The following is a 22,898-nucleotide window of genomic DNA, read 5'->3' as shown; positions in this document are numbered from 1 at the left end:
CTTGAACAGTTTTACACTTGAAAAGGGTGACATTCTGGTATGTGAATTATATTTCAACAAAGCTTTTTTTATTTAAGAACACTCTTGTAGGAAGCCATCTTTGGATGAAAAACAACAAAATTACCTGGAATATGAACTGTGGGAACAGAATGAAGAAATGCACTATTTCGGGGAATATTTTGGGTTGAATTTTGAGAAATGCAAATAAAGCCAGAGTCCAGCAGCAGTATATGGAGAGCATTGTGAAACCATGGTCTATGGGAAGTAACTGGAAGAAGTGCTGGTATTGGGCAGCTAAATGAGCCTCGTGTTATAACAGGACAAGAGAGGGAAAAGGATGTGACAGGGGTGGCGGTGCCAGGGTTCTCTCTTGATACAACTGAGGTGCTACTAATGCATCGCACTAACTGTGGACAGACCACAGCACAGCAGAGATGGCAAGCCCAATGTGGTCTCATGGCTGCCTGCACTGATTCCACTCTTTTCTCTCATTCTTGTGACTCTGGATGGGTCACTGATATGCTCTTCCTATATTTGGCCACATGTATAACAAAAATATTAGACATATATATCTGCCTAGATGATTTGTTCTGGAATGAAATGTTAAAATTAATTTTAAAAAACCATAACTGTATGACTGGCATAGAAAAGTTGTGACCAACCTAGATAGCATATTAAAAAGCAGAGACATTACTTTGCCAGCCAAGGTCCGTCTAGTCAAGGCTATGGTTTTTCCAGTGGTCATGTATGGATGTGAGAGTTGGACTGTGAAGAAAGCTGACCGCTGAAGAATTGATGCTTTTGAACTGTGGTGCTGGAGAAGACTCTTCAGAGTCCCTTGGACTGCAAGGAGAGCCAGCCAGTCCATCCTAAAGGAGATCAGTCCTGGGTATTCATTGGAGGGACTGATGCTAAAGCTGAAACTCCAATACTTTGGCCACCTCATGTGAAGAGTTGACTCACTGGAAAAGACTCTGATGCTGGGAGGGATTGGGGGCAGGAGGAGAAGGGGACGACAGAGAATGAGATGGCTGGATGGCATCACCGACTCGATGGAGGTGAGTTTGAGTGAACTCCAGGAGTTGGTGATGGACAGGGAGGCCTGGCATGGTGTGATTCATGGGGTCGTAAAGAGTTGGACACGACTGAGCGACTGAACTGAACTGAAAACCTAAGGCAGGAGATATCTGACAATTTGGTCATTTTGTCTTTTCAGGATTGATATGTACTCAGAGGGTGTGGTAGATTTGGGTGAAATGATTCTGCTTTTGCCACTGTGCCCACCTGATCAAAAAGATGCCAAAATAACTCAGATCAAAGAGAGTACAACAAACCGTTATCTCCCTGCATTTGAAAAAGTGAGTGGACTGTTCAGTATTTTTGGCACTGAGATCAGAGGACAAAGGAAAACAGTGCTTGGCATTGCTAGGGCATTGACCTTCACCTCTGCGAGCCTGTCTAAATACTAATGTAGTACTCTGATTCTCAGGGCACTTTATAGAAGTCAACTATGAGGAAAAAATGCACCAGTTTTACCCAAGTTATAACTTTTCAGCCAAATTTCTGTTTACTCAGAGCCAATCTGGAATTCTCTATTCAATGGAATTTCACATACTTAGAACTTGGGCTTTAGAAACTCTGAGAGCCACACTGGAGCCTGGAGTAGATGGATCCTGCAGAATACAGTGCATGGGCTTTGATCCAAGAGAAGCATGATATCAGCAATACATCAGAAAATATTCTGATACCATGTGTAGGGAGACATGAGACCAGCTGCCTGTCAGCAGAATGTGGTAGTGTTTTGGGGGTGGATGAGACATATCTAAACAGATATGGGGGTGGTGGGGTAGAAAAGAAAAGACAGGGGAAAAGTTATTCAGAAGAAAATAATCTACAAATTTGGGGGACATGGCTCTCAGACTTTTGAAGAAAGTCACATAAAACCAAGAAAATAATGTTCCATCATTACACCTAATATACATCTTAGTAGTAATGTTTCTCTTTAAATGTAAGAGGAGAACGTTTCATGATTAGACTACCTTAAATCATGCTAAACAGAAATCACAAACTGAAAAAAAAAAGATTGTAAGAGATACAGGAGGCTTACATGTAAATAAAAAGCTTAACACCAACACTGTCATCTTTATAAAATTTAAATCATTGTTTCATGAACTTCACAAGTATTAATTTGTTGCTTATGTATCAGGGGAAGCAGAATGTCTGAGGTCCCCACCCACCCAGTGAGGGGCAGAGATGGAAGCGGGGCTGGATGGGGGGCCGGGGAGAAACAGGGGTCCAGCCTGCCAGGACCTGTGTCCCTGATCTGACCCCTCCATTCGCCAGGTGTTAAAGAGCCATGGACAAGACTACCTGGTGGGCAACAAGCTGAGCAAGGCTGACATCCACCTGGTTGAACTTCTCTACTATGTGGAAGAGCTGGACCCCAGCCTTTTGGCCAACTTCCCTCTGCTGAAGGTGAGCTCTCCCTCGGCCCTGGGGGGACAGCCACACCCCCTACCTCGGCATCTTCTCTCTGGACCCCGGGACTGGGATGCTAGGGTCCACACATCACGTTTCCTCCCCTCAGCTCCTGTTCCTTCTCTCACATGCTGGTCTCTCTGCCTGTCTCTCTCCCCCTCTGAGAGCAGATTGGTTCTGACTTGCCTTACAGATTACCATTCATATTTTCTGTCTTCACTTCCAGCCCAACTTCCCTATATTTTCATTTTCCTGTCTTAATATCTGACACATTTCTCTTCCTCACACTGCACTCGAGGGTGAACCTGCAGGACTGATAAGTAGGAAGTTCAGGAAGTTGAATGGAGTCTGGCACTAAGACATCTCTGGAGAAAATGCTATTGGGCTATCATCTTCCTCGCTTACTGGGTGCCTGTGTCCAGCCTTCTCATGGTGCTGATGGAGGGGCCTTGGCTGGCCCTTGTCTAGGAGGGTCTTGGGGTCCCTGGCTTGTGTCAGTGACAGGGCTGGTCTTTAGCTGCACTCTGAGCTGTGCTCTTGTGGGTTGCAGGGCCTGAAAACCAGAGTCAGCAATCTCCCGGCCGTGAAGAAGTTTCTGCAGCCTGGCAGTCAGAGGAAGCCTCCCATGGATGAGAAAAGTTTGGAAGAAGCAAAGAGGATTTTCAGGATTAAATAAAGCAGGCAGGGCTGCCCATTACATGCAGGATCACTCTTCTGAAGTTCTCCAGCAATGAAGTGCTTTACTTAAATGTAGATCTTCGCTATTGTGGAACTAATAAACTTTTTAAAAGTATAGCTGATGATTTAATTAGAATGCAGATTTAGTTGCAAGACAATCTATTTTGTTTTGATCATGTATAAAATCATGATCTCCTCCTAGAATGTGTTTCAGACCTAAACATAAATAAAGGGAGAAAAAGTATCATGGACTGTTTGATCTATTCAAAAAAGTTATTCATATACCAGCTATCACTGTCAAAGCGAGTTAAGTAGAAATTTTCAACTGACATGCTTGGTGTCACAAAAATAGTCTTTTCTTTTTGCATTTTGCTGCCCTTCTAACCCATGACCTAAGCCTTTTCTTTTCTTTTTTCAGACAACCTCTTTCCTTCACGTTATCAACCCCTTTTCCTATTGTTATGGAATCTTTATTTTATATCTAGTATGGAACATTCAGTATTCCAGGAGCATGATAATTAAGGGTAAACAAACCAGATATAGTCCCTGTCATCAAGGAGGTTACATTAGTAAGAGAAACAACAAAACGGGCAGTTCTGATGGACAGGGAGGCCTGGGCGTGCTGCAATTCATGGGCTCGCAGAGTCGGACACGACTGAGCGACTGAACGGAACTGAATCCAAAACCATGCCTGTTGAGTATCATTCCTGGTAACTTGTGACATAAACGCACAAAGAGATCTGTTACAAAGTTATTTGCATTTGGTCTTTGATCCCTACATCATCCAGCATTTTCTGGAGATATACTACATATGTGTGTGTATTTGCATATATATTTTAAAAATATATTTTAATACGTATTTGTATTTATATAAATGTAAGTAGATATTACTCTGAATGTCCTGGGGGGATTGGATCAAGATTTGAGCTATTATATATAGTGTTGTGTTCATAGCTCAGTTGTGTCCAACTCTGCAACCACATGGACTATAGCCCACCAGGCTCCTCTGTCCATGGGCTTTCCCAGGCAAGAATACTGGAGTGAGTTGCCATTTCCTTCTCCAGGGGGATCTTCCCGACCCAGGGATCAAACCCTGGTCTTCTGCATTGCAGGAGGTTCTTTACCATCTGAGCCATCAGGGAAGCCCATTATATACAGCAACTTGTCGATTTTCCAAAACCTTCTGGAAGAACAAATCTGTATCAGAAACATTCTTCCAACCACAGCTGCTTGGACACAGCAGCCGTGCGTCAGCTCAAGGTTAATCTGTGTTGACCGTGATCCCCACAATCTTTGTTCACCTCCCCTCTGCACTCTACAGCTCTGTTTGAATATGTTGTCCTTTGAAGCTTTCAACATAGTTGCAACATTCTAAGCAACAGGCCAGATAAACATACCCAGTTTAAGAAACAAATTTAGACTTTGACTCAGGAATTGATAAAATCTTCTTAAGGATTTTGGTTCCAATAAACCATATTTAAAAGCTTTCATTCATTATTTTATCTAGTGAATGAATGTTTACTGGGCATGTATTCTGTTTCTTTCATTTTTCAAGGCACAGAAGATGCTATGGTACATATAAGAGCATTTTCCTGCTCAGATAATAAATAAATTTTAAAAGTTAATTATGCTTAATGATGAATGCTATTATATAAGAAAAATAAAAGAGCAATGTGATGGATGGTGATGGGGCAATGGTTAACTCCAAAAGAGTGGTCAGAGCAGTCTAAGACCTTACTGACCAGAAAAAGCCAGCATGAGAAGACCCCGAGTAACAGGATCTGAACAAGAGGGACCAGGGCCTTGGTCAGGAACAACTTTGGTAGATTTCAGTCACAGCAGGCAGGCAAGCATGGTGGGAGACATGGTTAGAAAGTATGAAAGATGAGGTCAGAGAGGTGGGCATGGGTGCATCTGTTATCTCCTGCTACATAACAAATCACCCCAAAGTTTAGTGAAGTCAAGGTGACCAGTTCTTACCCGAGACAATTTCTGAGGGTCAGGGATCTGGGAGCAACTTAGTTGGGTGGTTCTGGGTCGGGATCTCCCAGGAGGCCCTCAGCGGGGTCTGCACTCATCTGAAAGCTTGACTGGGGATGGGGGATCCACTGCCAACATGGTTCACTCTCACAGCTGCTGGAAAAGACCTCCTTGTCTACCTCTTCATGGGGCAGCTTGAGTGTCCTCATGATGGATCCACTAACTTCCCCCAGAGTGAGCAGTCCAGGAAAGACCAAGGCGGAAACAGCAATATCTGTGACCTGGCATCGGAAGTCATGGCTCCAAGGGCAGTGATACATTGAGGAGATGGCCTAGAAGGGAGGGGCCAGCCAAGGAGTCTGAGGAGGAGGCATCCGTGAGGCAGGGAAGTGTAGCATCACAAAGCTGGAGGCTGAAGACGGCAGCGGGGTGCTGAGACAGGCGTCTGACGCTGGGGCGGGGGCAGATTCTTACGGGAAGTTTGATACAGAGATGGCAGCCATTGACAGCCCTTTAGAGGTTTGCTCTGCAAAAGGCAGATGAGTGGAATAATAGACTTCATCTGAGATCTAGGACAGAAAGGGAGGATTAGGCTCAGTTTTATTTGTAATTGTGGGAAGTCACCCAAGAACAGCAGAAACGGGTGTCACAGCCACAGAGGTTCCTAAAGCCCTAGAATGCCAGACCCCAGGGAGTGCAAGTGCGCCACCTCGTGTTCAGCTCTGGCATCCGCCGGACTCACTGCTCAGAGTAGGTGGGGCCTCTTCAGTTGGGAGCAATCTGCTTGCTGGAACAGAAAGATTGCTTTTTCTGAAGCCTGTGCTCTGGGACAACCCAGAGGGTAGGGTGGGGAGGGAGGTGGGAGGGAGGTTAGGATTGGGGGGGGAACACATGTATACCTGTGGCCGATTCATGTTGATGTACAGCAAAAACCATCATAATATTGTAATTATCCTCCAATTAAAATAAATAAAAATTTTAAAAAATCGTAAATCCACATAAACTGCTCCCAAGAGAAACTAAAACTGCTGATGGAAGGCTAAGTTGGAGCGCTCTCCTCTCTTCCCCTCGACACTTTTCTTATGCCCTCATCTCCTCACCCTCTCCGTCAGTCCTTCTGTTCCATGTCCCTCTCCATCCTCCGTTTCTATGATACAGATCAGAGTGATGCTTCCACAAGCCAAGGAACCCCAAGGACTACTGACAGCGACAGGAGCTAGAAGAGCATCATGGAAAGGATTCTTCCTCAGAGCCTTCAAAAGGAACCAACCGTGTCCACACCTTGATTTCAGGCCTCCAGAGGGAATACATTTCTGTTGTTTAAAGCCACCCAGTGTGTGGGCATCTGTTACAATGGCCACAGAAAACTAACACAACTACTTTGCAATAGACAAGAATGAATACATCGAACAACATAGTCCAGAATTCAAAATGATACACTGAGTGAAAGAAACTAGACCAAAAAAAAAAAAAAAAAAACACTTGTATGGCTCAATTCATATACAATTCTGGAAAATGCAAACTAGTTTATCTTGACAAGAAAGTAACATAGCAGGGGAGGAGCAGGGGGAAGAGAGTCCAAGGGCATAGGACATCCTGTGTTCACCATATTGATTATAATTCTTTTGTGGATGTATACCTGTCAACACTTGGGCTTCACTGGTAGCTCAGAGGGTAAAGAATCTGCCTGCAAGGCAGGAGACCAAGGTTGGATCCCTGGGTCAGGAAGACCCCCGGGAGAAGGGAATGGCAACCCACTCCACTATTCTTGCCTGGAGAATTTCATGGACAGAAGAGCCTGGCAGATACAGTTCACGAGTCACAAAGAGTCGGACAAGACTAAGTGACTAACACACACACGTATCCAACTGTACACTTAAATTATGTGCCATTTATTATTTGGCAATTATACCCCCAAATATGATACTAAGACTAAAGGAGGCAAGTAAAACCCCACAAATCTATCCTATGATGGTCATTCTGGACAATTTCTCTCTTCCTCCAGGCTGCTTCTCTTTCTTCTGGGAAGTTGTCATCTAATTACAATCAAGGCTTTGATCTCTCCTGTCGTACACCCCGTAGCCACCTATATCTCCACCCCTCAAAACCAACAGCAACAACAAGCACTCCAAAACAAATCCAAAAAGTCCTCTTTCATCCCTGGCTGGTTTTCCCTTTGGTATTTTCTTCCCTCTTTGCTATCACTTCCAAAACTCAAGTAGTCTTTGCTCTGACTTGACGTCTCTCCAAAGTCTTGAGCTTTGGTTTCTTACCGAATGAACTAATCACCATATTAGTTCTAATAGTTCAAAGTCTTTCCTCATATCTATCCTCTTTGATTTCTTTACTACAAATCCAAGCCCTGTCTCCTCTTCTATCAGCAACTTTCTGCCAGACCGCTGCCCTCCATCACTCTAGCATTCATGTTGTCCATACCGTTCATTTTCTTAGTTTTGTGATTCACACGCCTTCCTTGCCTACATACTGTCACGCTAATCCCATCCAGTCCTGCTTCATTTCAAAAGGTCAGAATTTTCACAAAATAAATAACACGTTATCAGTGACAGCCCTCCCCCATCCGGAGCTCAGGCTTGTGAATAAGGCTCTGAAAAGGCTCTAGTGTCTGACATTGGGCAGAAATGCAGCATGTGGCAGGGCAACCTGGATGAGACCCAAGAGCGGCATGATAGGGATGTGAGGCAAATTAAACAGGGTCTGTCCCAGAGATGAGTTGCAGGGGGAGGAGAGGGCAGAGTTCTGCTTTATCTTTTCCTGCTTTAACAAAGTGTAATTGACAAATGAAATTGTACAATATTTTAAAAATGTTTGTTATACATCATGAAATGGTTGCCCCCACCAAATTAATTAACACATCCATCATTACCTTACATATTTACTTTTTAAAAATACAACATAATGTTACCACGGAGAAGGAAATGGCAACCCACTCCAGTACTCTCACCTGGAGAATTTCATGGACAGAGGAACCTGGCAGGCTACAGTCCATGGGGCCGCAGAGAGTCAGATATGACTGAGCAACTAACACACACGTTACCAACTAGGGTCACCATTACACATTAGATCCTCAGAAGTTATTTATCCTATAACTGAAAGTTTGTGCCCTTTGCCCAATGAGGGCTCTATTTTTATTTTTTATTTTTGTGTTGTTATGTGTTTATTTGGCTGTTCTGGGTCTTAGCTGTGACATGTGGGACCTAGTTCCCTGACCAGGAATCGAACCCAGACTCCCTACATTGGGAATGTGGAGTCTCAGCCATTGGACCACCAGAGAAGGCTGAAGAGCTCTACTTTAGATGGGTGATGAGGGAAGGCCACTCTGGGGAAGTGACATTTACACTGAGACACAATGTAAGAAAGAAGCAGACATGCAAGGAGTTGGGCAAGACGGTTCCAGATGGACACACCAGAATTTTCAAAGCCCTGGAGTAGAAAGCAGTGTCTGGTACCCCAAGCCAAAGAAGGAAGACTGGAGGGTAGTGGGTGGCTTCCGGCGTGAGAAAGAAAGAGTGTTAGTTGCTCAGTCATGCAACCCCGTGGGCTGTAGCCTGCCAGACTCCTTTGTCCATAGAATTCCCCAGGCAAGAATGCTGGAGTGGGTTTAGCCATATCCTTCTCCAGAGGGTCTTCCCTACCCAGGGGTTGAACCCAGGTATCTTGCATCGCAGGCAGATTCTTCACCATCTGAGCCACTTGTAGTATGAGAAGGGGCGACAGATGGCAGATGACACGCTCCTTCAGTCCTGTCAAGGAATTTGGATCTTATTCTAAATGAAGTGAGAATCCAATGTCTGGCTTTCTTCCATAAGCTCTTGCCAGATGATACAGTATTTTGGGAGGCATAATTTCACACTGTAGCTATTTGAAAGCATGGCTTGAACTGAAGAAGAAAAAACTCATCTGCTTCTGCACCAGAAAAAGGATGAAGAGGAAACTGAACACCAGTCAGTGTGGATTTGCCAACTCAGCTAGACTCTTTGGCTTTCTGAAGTTTCACGGATAAGTATGCTGGTATAATTTGTAAAACTTGTAAAATAAATGAATTGTAAATGTATTCAAAGGATGGGGGCTAAGAATTCCCTGGCAATCCAGTGACTGAGATTCCGCGCTTTTGTGCTTCCAATGCAGAGGACATAGGTTCAATCTCTGTTGGGAACTAAGATCCCACATGCTGCAATGTGACCCAAAAAAAAACATAACAGCATAAGAAAATGACTTTGATCTCAGGGGGTTATTAAGCACTTACCTAGGGAGCAGTTGTAGAAAACTCTTTATATGATACCCAAACAAAAAGCAGTTTTTAAAATGTTGAGCTGTGAATGAATGACTCAGTGTTTTTAAATAAGTGCCCAAAGTCTATGGTAACTGGTTGTTGATACTGAGCTTATCCAAGGTGGTGCAAACAGTGAAGGGACACAATGCTTTTCATCTCATTCTTATCAGCCAAGTACTGTGTTTAACTGTATCTCAAGAATGCTAAGAAACAGTAAAAAAAAAAATACTGCTTAGTATAAAAAAGTTTTTAGCTTGTCATTTCTTCTTCTGATGACCTAATTTTTTCAAATCGGGGAAGAGCCAAATCTGAGCTATGTGATGCTCTTCCTGGGTCTTCTGATTTCCTCATGGGTTTTATTTTCGGTGTTGGCACCATCCGAGCCGGCCAGGGTTAGAAGAAAGTTCCTAGTCAATATTCACCTTCTGTGCCCAAATTTCTCTTATGATGTGAGTCATAGCAAATTTTCAGAAGTTGAATCATCATACAACTTTGCCAAAACAGCTGCACTTTATCCTTGGAGCCCCTGCAGATAGTAAGCCCTCACATAGTAAGCCTGTAAGCACATTGAAAAAATGAGAAAAACACATCATTTTTGTAAAACAAAGTTCTGCTGGTAAAACTTTTCTGTGTAATCTGGAGAAACTCAATCTTAACATACCAGAAAATTCTTTTGACAGTATCTATTTGGACTTTTGATGCATCCCAGGATGTTTCATGGCCCCACCCAGACTGTGCACCCCTGGGCCTGGTGGGGTTCACAGCTGCCCTCTCCCCTCTTCCCCAGCTGCCCGCAAGGCCTAACAAGGTAACAAGAATGGCCTCATTGGAATTTTAGACTGGGCTCCACTCTGGGAGCTTCTGAAGTCTTGCCAAACCAGACAGGAAAAAATTAGCCTGCAGTTCCTGACATGAGAAATTTTAGGAGAAATTGAAATCAGGAACATATGGGTTTTCTTTCAAATCACACTTCATAAAAGTCACAAGTAATCTTTAAATTTAGGGGAAAATGCTTTGGGGGAAGCTTTGGTTTATTTTGGTTACCCCTATCTGTATTCTTGTATTTGTTATTAATTTTGGAACACGGCTTCTTCCTATCAAAAGTAGTTAAATACAAATTAGACATTTGCTAAGATGAGAGTATCCAGAAGGTGGTGGGCTTGGAAAGAAGAGATCCCAGCCCTGGTCCTTCCCACCTTTTAGCTTAGGGACTTTAGGAAAATCACTTGATGTCTCTGGGCTTCCCAAGAATCAAACAAAGGCTTGTAGAAGAGCACCAAGGTGATTATGTCAGCTCCTCCCCCCAACTTTGTTTCTTTTGCTGGTGAAAATACGTGAGAGGGAAAGCGCGGGATCCCCACCACCAACGTCTGAAATGAGAAAGTTTGGGGACACAGAAGAAGAGGCGGCGGAGAGAAAGCCTTAATACTGGGCGCCATGAGCAGACCCAGAGAGAACTTATTTGGGGTTGTTTTGTTTTTCTTAAGAAAACTTACTGAAATATAGTTGATTTACAATGTTGTGTTAGTTTCAGGTACACAGCAAAGTTATTCAGTTATCTATCTTTTTTTAGATTCTTTTCCATCACAGGTTATTACAAGATACTGAATATAGTTTCCTGTGCTACACAGTAGGAATTTGTTGGTTACCTATTTTATATACAGTAGTGTGAAAGAGAACTTATTTTGCGAAAACAAAGAGTAGAGGGGAAAAAAGAGACGCCCTCACACACACTCCACTCTCACACAGGATTCTTTTTAAAGGTAGCTAAGTGCCCAGTGTCTACCTTGCGAATGCCAGTTTCTACTCATGAAGACATAGCCACAAGGAAAAATGCACATCTATTAAACACCTGCTCAATCTGAGGAAAAAGGCCAGTAGGGAGGACAAATGTTTTTAGCTAATCCATATTTTCTGATTTGTCTACAATGAGTTCCTATAACTTATGCAATAATATTGAAAATAGTTTGTAAGTGAATAAGGGGAAGACAGATTTATTTTTTTCATCTTTGCATTTGTCCTATCTTCTGAAAATGGCAGGATTCCCTGGAAATAGAGATGTTTCTTGCTGTTGGTTTTGAGAATGGCAGTTAATTAATTGTAGTTGATCTTCACGGTATAGAATGAGGGTGATCTGACGCCCTCAGGGGTTTAACACTACTTAACATAAAATATTAAGGAATGACAATCAGGGAGCCATGTTCAGTATATTTTCTTAATATTTTTTATTATTCCAAATTGTAAACACTTAAACTTTTATTTATTTTCTGTTATTATAAAGGGAGTAGAATAGAATCCTTGGGAAAAATACTATCAAAGATGATGAGGATATACAGAAGACTTTAAAATGAGAGAAACAGGCTTAAAACAGGTCTTTTATTTGAATACTGAATACATTCTATTTGTACAGAGTGTGCTGGGGATGAAGTTTATTAAAGAAAAAAAAAACAGAACACTGGCAGAAATACAATTAAAATGGAAAAAAAAATCGAATATAACACAAATGACAAATAGATACAAGAGCATTCTATGAAGCCCACTCAGGGCATTCCATCATCTGATAAGTTATAGTTTATGATTTAAAGTTTATAGTTTAAACTTACTCCAGACATGAGTATTTGGAACCACCATCTATAAAACATGACGTAGAAAATCAAAGAGGACATCACAATTTATGATGTACGTCACAATTTCATTAAAATATCTTTAATGAAATCAGAATCTAACAATTAGAAAACAGTTAAACTACTTAGAAAAACCAAAAATCCCTCAAACTAGTGTCCATATTAGAGGCAACAGTGTTTCTTGGGTAGTTTCCAACATAAAATAAGACCACATTGAACATTCCATACTGGAATTTATCTTTTCAGTACAAACAGTAGGCTTCTGCCCGTTAGAGAGAACAACTCAGATTTAGTTTTCACTTTCTCTGGATTCTCAAAGCAGCAGTAAGACAAGTCTCAGGATCATCAAGAGGCTGGATTAAAACAAAAGACAGGCAAGGGGAGGTGACTCAGGAGGTGAGAGAAGGCTCATGTGCCCACCTAACCTGTGTGGTACTAGACCCTGGCTTCCAAGGTGCAGCTCTGCTGCTATCCCTGGGCCAGAGACGCTCTCAGGATCCCTGTACGTGAACTTCCCAGATGTGACTGAACTGGCCACTTAAAAAATGTTCACTAAGTGAAGGAGAAAAATCAGAATTTAATGTTCTGAAAATCAGGGCTGAACTTTCATAAGAGAAAGATTAGAAAACAAAATTTTCAATAGATAGTAAAGGCAAGGACCTTGAAAAACTCATCAGGGGGCAATTTTGTGTTATTATTACAATCTCAGCTACTTTCCAAGTTTGAAGTCTTGTCTTTTTAGCCTGTAAACCATACTTTGACTTTCCACCACCAAGTATCATCATTAGAACAGGACTCTCATTAGAAATCAGGCCTGTATAATCCCAAATCATAAACATCATATCCAGCCATGCTAGAAAATTCTATTGAAAAGTAGAAAGCAGAAAATTTCTCATTCTGTTACCACCTAGAAATTACTAATATGAAGTATTTGAAGTAAATTGAGATCGCACTATATTTGGTTGTTTATTCTGTTTTCATCTCCTATTTTGTCATTAATATTTTCAAACATCACTAAATGGCTTTTGAAAACATGAGATGCAATGCTTGCTCAATATTCCACTAAGTGGAAAAGCCAATTATTGAACCATTTCCTTACTGGTGAACTTTCAAGCTGCTTCTAATTTTTCAGTTCATCATGTCTTCAACTAGACACAGAGTTGCAATAAACATCCGTCTTTGTATACATCTCATTATTTCTTTAGCATAAATTGCCAAAAGTGAAAACGTACATCAAAGAAAATGAATACATTGACAGTATAAAGGCAGCTTCCAAGAAGAATTTAAAATGTTATGCACAAATTTTTACTTGGGAATGTGCTTAATCTCATGGAAAGAATTACTGAGACTAAGAGAAACATGAAGCTCCCTGTTTATCTTTTTAAAAAATATTGTTTTCTCCCTTAAAAACTCAAAATAACCGTGAGAGACTGTCACTGTCGAACTCTCTAAGAGAGATATCAGATTTAAATGAATCCACTTACTGTCTCAGACAGGTAAATCCTGAGAAAAAATGAGGCTGATTTTAATTCTTTATTCTGAAAAAAGGTAACTGTGTACATGTGATTAGATACTATAGCAACACTAAGTGTATTTGATAAAAACTATAGCAACACTAAGTGTATTTGATAAAACAGTGTATGCTGATAAAAAAAAAATCAGCAGTTGATTGAATGGATGATGTTTTAAGGTTTTATAGTCATGCTGACTATAATGAAAATTACTTTGACCTTTCAAGTTAAAACTGACTTTTGCCCAAAATTCAGCACTTCAAAATGACAGCAGAGGAAAGAATAGATCAAAATAGGTTTTTCCTTACCTTAAACCTGCAACCAGTCCAGCTGGCATGATTTTCTTGGACCTCTTAAATCTCACCCCCATTATGGTGGCCAGGAGGAAAGCTGTAACTAAAAAACAGACCAGTGCATGAACCAGGGCCTCAAACATGTTATCACTGCTTGCGTGTGAGACAGATGGATTTGATTTCAGCTTTCTAATATAACGATGATTATGTGTTGGTACTGAGTTGCTATGTTTTTGAAAAGATAAAGTGCTCTGTCAAAATACTTTATAAATTAGCTAATCAAAAAGGTTTCTGAGTAAACAAGTATGGTAAAATCCATTACTGAAATATCTTGAAAAGAAAAAGTGTTTTTCTAACTTAAATTTCTATTTATAGAACACTCCTGGGAAGGCCAGGGCTGTTATCTTTTTCAAGCTTCCTCAGGAACACTAGGCAGTATGCCTAGACTCACAGGAGACATCCAATAAATGGAAGGAAAAGAATCGGCTTCTAAAGTGAATCTTTAAAATAAGACCTGATTAATAAAATAATAGTAGGAAAAGGCTGACTTTATTTCATAGCATTCCATTTTGAAAAAATGAATGCCTGGAGATGAAATGTACAGTCTAATATAATACAAATTCAGAAGCACCATACCAGCCTTTTAGGAGCTGAACCACTATGATAAGAGATTGTGGAAGAGACTAGGCCATTGATATCACAGTTTAAGAACAACTTTCAAGGCGAAATCACTTGCTGATACACAAATCAACATGACTGGCAGTAAGATATATTAACTGTTTAAGTGCATATGAATAAAATGCCCAATATATGTATAGCTTTTAAAAAAATATTTATTTGGCTTTGCCAGGTCTTAGTTGCAGCATGTGGGATCTAGTGCCCTGACCAGAAGTTCAGACCCACACCCCCTGCATTAGAAAGCAAAGTCTTAATCACTGGACAGCCAGGGGAGCCCCAGTCTTGCTTTTCTAGGTTAAATCTTAAGGCAAAGTGGGATCTAAAAGCAGTTTGTGAATTCAAAAAATAATCCAAGACTGTCTCTTTTTAGATATTTTCATAGTAATAAAAACTATGCTAACATGCATTTAGGAGGGTTAGTAGAAAATTCAGACATAATTCCTCATTTTTTCTAATTTTATTTTTCTTCCTAGTAACAAACTTTACAGAAATATTCTTCTGAGGCCTGGTAGCAACATCATTACTTTCGATTGGGTCTGTGTAGAAAGGAACAAGAATAGTGTGTTCCATCTCCATACAAGCATTTTGCCACCTGCCAACTCACCAGTATTTTCTAGGACACCTGGGCTGGGTATTAAAAACCTACCCCCAAGCTTTGATTTTGCATAATCAGGAAAAAAACACCTTACACAGTGACAGCTTTACATCTCGCTTATCATTGGAGACACGGTAAGCTCCATAGCCAGCCAAAAATCCAACAAAAAGACCGGCAATCAGAGACAGAACACCACCTGGAGGGGGAAAGAAAAGTAAGGGTTCAGATGGAAAATCCTCAAATGAAGACATGCCTTTATCACTTAATGTGTGATACATGCAACAAGTGGGAAAAAATGTGTTTCTTCTTGGGCACTGTAACTGGACAAGGCCAAGTCAGGTATCAGCTATCCATGGACAGTTTCTAAGAAATGACTGTTTCATGCAGAACCACAAGTGCACAGCAATGGGAGGGATGGGTGTGGTGATAAAGCCTGCCTTGTAGTAGTGCTTCCAATGGCAACTGCATGATCTTAGACAATTATCTAACTTATTTATGCCCCGCTTTTATTCCCCCTATTCTCCTTGCCTCTATTATTTCACTCTCAGGTTGTGATGATAAAAATAAGATAAATGATGTTTTCAACTCATGGAGGTAGAGGGGGTCCTATGCAAACCAAGCAGTGATTCTGTCCTGAATAATTAACAAAGCTTCTAGCCTCAACACGTCGGGACTCAGGGGTGGATCATGACCACAATGAGTAACAGGAAAAACCCAGTCACTGATTCAGCTAACCAGCTGCCAACCCATCCCCTTCCCCACCCAGTACCCACCCAGCATTGCCCTGGGCACTGGGACAGACAGAGGACTTCCTCTGCCCCGCGGAGGGAGCAAGAGGGCACATGCCAGCGATACTGTGACCAACATACACAGTCCCCACTTCAGGGTACTCACTTTATTTAGAATCTATCAAATTGGAAGCTCTAGGGTCAAGGCACCTCTGGAGGGGTTTTTTAGGGAGAGGGGTTTAAATGTATCATTTATTTTTTATTAATTTATTCCTACTGAAGTATAGTTGATTTATAGTGTTGTGTTAGTTACTGGTGTACAGCAAAGTGATTCAGTTACAAGGCATCTCTGTTTTTTAAAAGGTCTACAGAAAATTCAGATTGCAGCAGGGTTAAGAACCATTATAGCAATGCACATATACCCACACACCCATCCAGAAACAGAAGCCACAGGCACTAGGTCCTAGCTTAATTCTTCAGGCAACAAGTGGAAGAAGATGCCTTATAACTAAAGTAACCCTTTCCTGCCACAACCCTCCAGCAACCCCAACACACACACACACACACACACACACGCGCGCGCGCGCTCTTTTTCCTACACCTCAAAAAAATCACTAAAAGAAGTAACCTTCAAAACCATATAGACCTGAAATTCAACTCCCCCAATGTCACTAATAAAACAGTCTTCAAAATGTAACTTCATTTTGTGAATTTCTTAAAAAAATAAGAAAGAGAAATGTGGGATACTATGACTATTTAATTGGAGAAGGCAATGGCAAGCCACTCCAGTGTTCTTGCCTGGAGAATCCCAGGGATGGTGGAACCTGGTGGGCTGCCGTCTATGGGGTCGCACAGAGTTGGACACGACTGAAGCGACTTAGCAGCAGTAGCAGCAGCATGACTATATAAATGCATTTACCTTAAAACAAAGTAAAATAGAAAACTTGGCCTTTCATTTTTCTCCATGAAAGTCCTTTATTTTATCAACTGGGTGTTTTCTCCATCTTGGGATAGAGATGAAGAGACCACTTCAGATATTATACCTAAGTATTGAACAAATTTTCTGTAGCCACACATAATATCAACACAATTCAGTTTTTTGACACTTTTGCAACCCCATGGACTATATAGTCCATGGATTTCTCCAGGGTATCTCCCCAACCCAGGGACTGAACCCAGGTCTCCCACATTGTAGGTAGATTCTTTACCAGCCTGAGCCACAAGGGAAGCCCTTTTGACACTGCTGCTGCTGCTGCTAAGTCGCTTCAGTTAGACCCCATAGATGGCAGCCCACCAGGCTCCGCCCTCCCTGGGATTCTCCAGGCAAGAACACTGGAGTGGGTTGCCATTTCCGTCTCCAATGTGTGAAAGTGAAAAGTCAAAGTGAAGTCGCTCAGTCGTGTCCAACTAGTAGCGACCCCATGGACTGCAGCCCACCAGGCTCCTCTGTCCATGCGATTTTCCAGGCAAGAGTACTGGAGTGGGGTGCCATTGTCTTCTCCCTTTGACACTATGAGTATGTAAAAAAAAAAAAACAAACTCATCTGATAATAAGTGAGTAGCCCTGAGGAGGTTAAGTCAATTAATTATGCAACTGATATTAACAGAAGAAGGGAAACCCAGAAGCCCAGGCTCTGGAATGACAGGCTGTGTTCACCCTGCCCCAGGGAACCCCCCTACTTCCCAGAATCCTCCCAACACATGCTGGTCCTCAGCCACCTGAGGACATCATGTCCTATTTATAGACTCCTCAGATGATCCCAGCACAACCTCCTACCAGGTCCTTTTGATGAAAAATCTGGTTTGGCCTCACCTCTCCGCTTATATCCCAAAATGCTTCCGAATGTCACCAGGGCTGCATAACCAAAACCAATCAGGTCCATTGGCAAGGTTCAAGTCTAAAGCAAGGGGGAAGGGACATATTTTACAAGATAAAAAGAGTCTGGGGGAGCAAATGTATATAAAAATGATGTGTATTCCACAGAATTATATAAATTAATTTCTCTAGTCCATTAAGAAAAGGGCAGCTAGATATTCCCCCTCTCCCAACACTCAGCCGCCGTCCCCCCACCCTCATCACTCTCAAGATCACTCAGGGAGACACCTGAGGCTGATTTTCCTTTCCTGTCTGCAAGACTTGCTGTCCTCTCAGTTGGGGACGCCTTTCCACCTCCCCAGCAGGACTTCTGCTCTGGTTAGCCCGGTCTCCTAGCGGGGCAGTGACCCTGCCATGTTGACTTTGCACTCCCGTGCCTGGAACTTGCCCCGTTCTCCCCGACCTACGTTCTCTACGCACGATTTCCCTCTGAACCTACTTTCCTTCTCAGCCACACCCTAACCTCCTTAACCACGCCCCTTCTCAACCACACCCCTACCTCCTTAACCACGCCCCTTCTCAGCCACACCCTAACCTCCTTAACCACGCCCCTTCTCAGCCACACCCCTAACCTCCTTGACCACGCCCCCTCTCAGCCACACCCCTAACCTTCTTAACCATTCCCACCCGCACAGTCCACCTGGTCTGAAGCGTCTGCTCTTCTAACTTCCTTGACCTTAACTCTATCTGTAATTCTTTCCTTTTTGTATCTGCTCCTCTTCACACCTAAGAACAGGAAAGGGGTAACAAGGACGTGTGCTTGTTGGCCGATTCCCTTTTAACGTGCTCTTTGTTGTGAGACAGCTCTCCTGTGGTGGCAGAGACACCCACGCCTGGTCCATGGGAAACCACTGAAGGATGCAATGCAATGCAGCCCTGGCAGGAAGTTAACTGAGTGACCGTGAGATCCTGAAGGGCTCACAGCAGCAGCTGAAACACCCACGGGTGAAAAGTTCGAAGAAATTCCATGGAAATCCTGCCTGGAATTCTCCAAGACGTAGGAAAGAGTGCTGGCTACAGGCTGGACACATGGCCTCTGGTCACGAGTGGCTGCTTGGACCCTGGACCATGCCCCATCCCTAAAAGGCTAACTCCCCCAAAGTGAGGGGAATAGATGAGATAAGCTCTAGAGGTGTTTTTGTTTTTTTTTTTAATTCTAAGATTCCTGGCGGTGACTGCACATCTTTTTACATTTCCATTTTCTCCCTGGGAAAAATAATTATCTTTGTATACACGAGGAATGGTATGAGAATTTTTTGTATTTTCACAATTTTCTCACTGTTTGCCATTTATGTTAACCTGGTCTTTAATTCTCTATAGTAACTGGTAACAAATTCGCCCAGAAGAATGGAAAAGGAGAGTAAGCTAGCACTTACTGTGAGGAAGGGTCTGGGGTTGGGAGCCCAAGGCACAGGAGGTGATGGCGCTGAAAAGGAGGCAACGATGGAAAATTCTCAATGTCTGTGGGATGAAGAATTAAAACAGGATGGTTCTTGATGCCCAAGAAGTGGTCCAGTGGGGCTGAATATAGAAGAAGGACCTGTGTTCCAAAATCATGGATAAATCATAAGGATGTTGTTCCTGAGCAGTTACCACGTGCCAGGCACCACTGTAGGGCCTTATATGTATCAACTCATTTATTATCACCACGACCCTAGGAGGTAAGTACTATTGTTATCCTCTTTGCAGATGAGGCGACTAAAGCACAGAAAAGGCAAGCAGCAGCCCCGAGGTCACAGAGCAGAACTAAGATAGCAAACTCAGAGAAGTTTCATTCCTGATCAGTAGTACTTCCAAAAACTAAGTTAGCTGCCAAAAGAGTAAACGTGCAAGTGAGACTGAAGTTCCTGAAAACTTTGAATTATGGGTTAAGCACTTGGCGTCGTAGCTTAGCCTACACTGCACTGTCTTCCACCTGGAGACCTATCACCCTCAGCCCTGTGAGCACCTCACGTCCAGTCCTACTTCCTGTCTTTCTCAAGGAGCCCATCACATTCCACAGTGTATGCTTGGCTTCACCAACGTGTAATGTTAGGTATGTTCCTTAATCTCTCTGTATCTCAGTTTCTCCACCTGTAAAACAGGGATAATAAAAATACCTACGTCACAGAGTTCCTGTGGTGATGAAATGAGTTAATGCTGTAAGGCACTCAGAACCCATGCCTGGCACACACTGAACACCTAACAAATATTAGCTGCTCAAATGATGATTCCTCCCTTTCACTCTTACACCCATTTTTAAGCTGGACGTGAACAAGGGCAATACTATTTCAGCACAATGAGAAATCAACTGAGGCAGGGTGGATTTATGATACAGGCGTTCATAGACTCAAACCATAATATTACTAATATAACTTGCATGTATACTCAGTTACATCAATGACTATCTCTTGGGCGTCTTCTGTGTGCAGGCAGCAGGAAGAGATGGAAAGCCCCACTGATGGACAGGGCCCTGGTCTTCCAGGACTTCCAGGGCAGCGCCGGGAAGGCCGCAGCTGCCTGAGGGAGCCCTCAGAGGAGAGGCACAGGCTCTATAACCAGGAGCTTCACCCTCCCAGGCTGCCGGCCTAAACTTCATTCTGTGAGGAAGCAGGGACCCAGCTGGGACCTTGAGGAGGGCAGGAGTAAAGCAAAGGAGGAGGCTGGCAAGGAAGGGTGTGTCCCAGGCAGAAGGGAGACACCTACAAAAGCCTAATGGCATGAGAGAGCATGGCATGGTTTTAAAACGGAGAGAAATGCAGGGGGTGTGAAAAGAGTGGGGGCTGGTGAGTAAGGGCCGGACTACTCCTGGAAGCCCTGTAAAGGGAGTCTGGTAAAGACGGGCTGGGAGGCTGATGCAGTAAGCCAAGCAAAAGATGATGGTGGTCTGGCCTGGAGAAATGAGAGTGGAGTGATGTGGACAGGTCAGTGAGTCAACAAGCCCGGAGTGGGGGAGTGGGGGTGGGGGGGAGCAGGGAAGGGATGAGTCTCTGGCTTGGACCACTAGTGGGGAGGAGAACCTTGATGTTGTTTCCTGAGACAGGGAAACAACATATTCAGTCTAAGATGACCAACACACAGTCAGGAAACATGCTCACATACAGAGGTGAAGTTATGAGAGAGATCACTCATCATCAGGTGGTAATTCAGGAACCTGATTCTTTCCTTAAGTCAATCACCTGCTGTGGAAGGCTGGTTCCTTTCCCTCCTCTAAGCCCCCCGGTTTTTCCTCTGACCCTCTCTTGGGGCCCTGATGTAGAGTCACTTCCGTTGAGCTCTCTCCTCTTCGCCAGTCAAGGTCCTTGAGGACTAAACTCAGGAATAACTTCTGCCTTAAGATACTCTGAAACTGACATACCCTCGGTATAGCTCTATTGCCAGGAAAAAGCCCTTCATATCCTTAGGGAGCTGAGTGTTGTTCTAAAGAGGCAAAAGAAATCTATTCTCAACTCTTGTAAGGGTTTACAGCGAAAATCCAAACAAAAGGCAATTCGCCCTGTCGCTCCTTTTCCGTTGCAAGACCGTTTGATTTGCTCAGAATCACACAGGAAAGCCAGAGGCTAAGTTAACAAGGCGGGGGCGGGAATGAAGATGGTGTGCGCGACGCATCACGTGCTCCCATCGCAAATGCAATGCCCAGCCCTTGCAAAGGCCAGAAAGCATCTTGGGTGCAATGCAGCAAAATGATTTACTGCACAGCGCACAAAACTAGGTGACAGGGCCCTGCCTTGTCCCCAGCTTTCCAAAATTTGGAGAACCCAATAAGAGATCTCCCTAAGCTATTATATAAAAAGCATTTCCATATGCTGAGTATCAATAATTACCTACCTTTTAACTCCTTGGGGCTTGAAAGACATTTTCGAGTGAAGTCTGGGTGGTGCTGAGAAGGTTTGAAACCTTACTAAGCATTTCTGCGATGACCCAAGGGCCCCACCCCTTTCTCCATCTCTCCCTAGCTCCGGGAAGGGAGGAGGGAGGACAGGTAGGAGATTCAGGACCTTGGAAGGAAGAAATTCGGGGACTTCCCAGAAAAAGGAGAGAGGCGATCCCCGGAAGAGAAGACTCCACCCCTTGCAAAATCTTCCCAAGTTTCTCGACATCGTTATCTGCCTATTTCTCCACCTTTGCATGAAAATTACGGGCAGAAAGATCTCGAGGTACAGCCAGATGTATAGCTCACCTGCAGCCTCAAGCTCTCCCCGCGGCTGAAAAGAAAAAAGTTGGGAGCCAGCTACGGGAAAACTTCGTACCTGGAACCGCCAAGCTAACCTCGCCGCCAGCGCCTTCCCACTCAGAGCTCGCCTCCCAGCACTGGGCGGGGCTGCTGGTTCCAGGAAGCACCGGCCCCGCCCCCGCACGCGCATGCGCTGCATCCCTTCCTTCGCGTCTCGGTCCTACCCTGCGGGTCCCCTCCCGCTGCTGCGGAGGTTGTTACTTAGCTGTACCACCTGCAGTGCCGGCGCTGTAGCATCCCTGGCGGCGGCCACACCTGATCACTCGCTCGGGACCCGGCTATTCACTCCGGCGGCTCGGCTTTCGGTCCTGGCCTGATCCCGGGACTGGAGACTGCTGCCCCCTGCCGGATGGAGCGAGACTGGGCGTGGACCTGGGTGTAACGGGGATTCCAGACCGCAGAAGACTTTTAACCCGTGTAGAGATGGCTTCATTTAAGGGGCGTTTGTGGGGCCTCTTCAGCAGGCCTTTTACGTACTCTCCAGAAGATTGACCCCATTTTCAGCGGAGGGACCTAAGGTTCGGAGAGGCGAAGGAGTTTTCCAGAGACTCAACTCTCACTCAAGTGGGGTGCAAAGGTTAGAGGCCGAGTTTGTCTGGTTTCAAAGCTCGAGCACCCTTCATTGCATCGTACCGTCTATGACGTTATCTAGATGTGGTGCGGAGACCAGCATCCTGGTAAAACCCAGGATTTGCCGGGCTTAAGTACCTGAAGGGACCAGGTACAGAGTGCCAGAACTGAAAGGCACTAAATCATGTCTAATTCCAGCATTCCCAGGGATAAACCTGTGAATCCTGCCTCCAGGCTACAACTTCTCATCTCACTCCAGTTTTGCCTTCCAGGCCACTGCCAGTAACTCCAACCCTTTTCCTTGTATAATAGCTCTTCAGAGTTGAAGAAGGCTGTCATCTTGGCTGTCGCTCTGTCGTGTCCGACTTTTTTCAACCCCATGG

The 22,898-nt window shown here is 43.7% G+C and overlaps 2 protein-coding genes across 13 annotated transcripts in view; one reads left to right on the top strand and one right to left on the bottom strand.

The window, feature by feature from the left end:
- Window positions 1–3,400, top strand: part of LOC129543199 (glutathione S-transferase A2) — a 17,718-nt gene extending 14,318 nt beyond the window's left edge. The window contains exons 5-7 of the mRNA XM_055406190.2: window positions 1,217–1,358; window positions 2,344–2,475; window positions 3,029–3,400. Coding sequence (XP_055262165.2) covers window positions 1,217–1,358; window positions 2,344–2,475; window positions 3,029–3,154 — 400 coding nt within the window. The 3' untranslated portion in view covers window positions 3,155–3,400. The remainder of the gene's footprint in view (window positions 1–1,216; window positions 1,359–2,343; window positions 2,476–3,028) is intronic.
- The window catches only part of TMEM14A (transmembrane protein 14A), a 27,767-nt gene extending 4,869 nt beyond the window's left edge, over window positions 1–22,898 (bottom strand). The window contains exons 1-7 of one of the 12 annotated variants that reach the window (XM_088831416.1): window positions 21,892–22,133; window positions 19,109–19,272; window positions 18,373–18,458; window positions 17,670–17,754; window positions 15,223–15,324; window positions 13,871–13,958; window positions 11,785–12,404 (exon numbers count right to left, since the gene is read on the bottom strand). In XM_088831416.1, the coding sequence (XP_088687542.1) occupies window positions 12,365–12,404; window positions 13,871–13,958; window positions 15,223–15,324; window positions 17,670–17,739 (300 nt within the window). In that variant the 5' untranslated portion in view covers window positions 17,740–17,754; window positions 18,373–18,458; window positions 19,109–19,272; window positions 21,892–22,133 and the 3' untranslated portion in view covers window positions 11,785–12,364. The other 11 variants (XM_088831418.1, XM_088831417.1, XR_016036101.1 and 8 more) reach the window with 11 other exon arrangements.

The sequence above is a fragment of the Moschus berezovskii genome, chromosome 23 (assembly GCF_049115385.1).
Source record: "Moschus berezovskii isolate FMDL1 chromosome 23, NW_MosBer_1.0, whole genome shotgun sequence".
In the NCBI taxonomy this organism is placed as follows: Eukaryota; Metazoa; Chordata; class Mammalia; order Artiodactyla; family Moschidae; genus Moschus; species Moschus berezovskii.
Note: the sequence above shows the minus strand (reverse complement) of the source record. Positions and strands in the feature narration are given on the sequence as shown.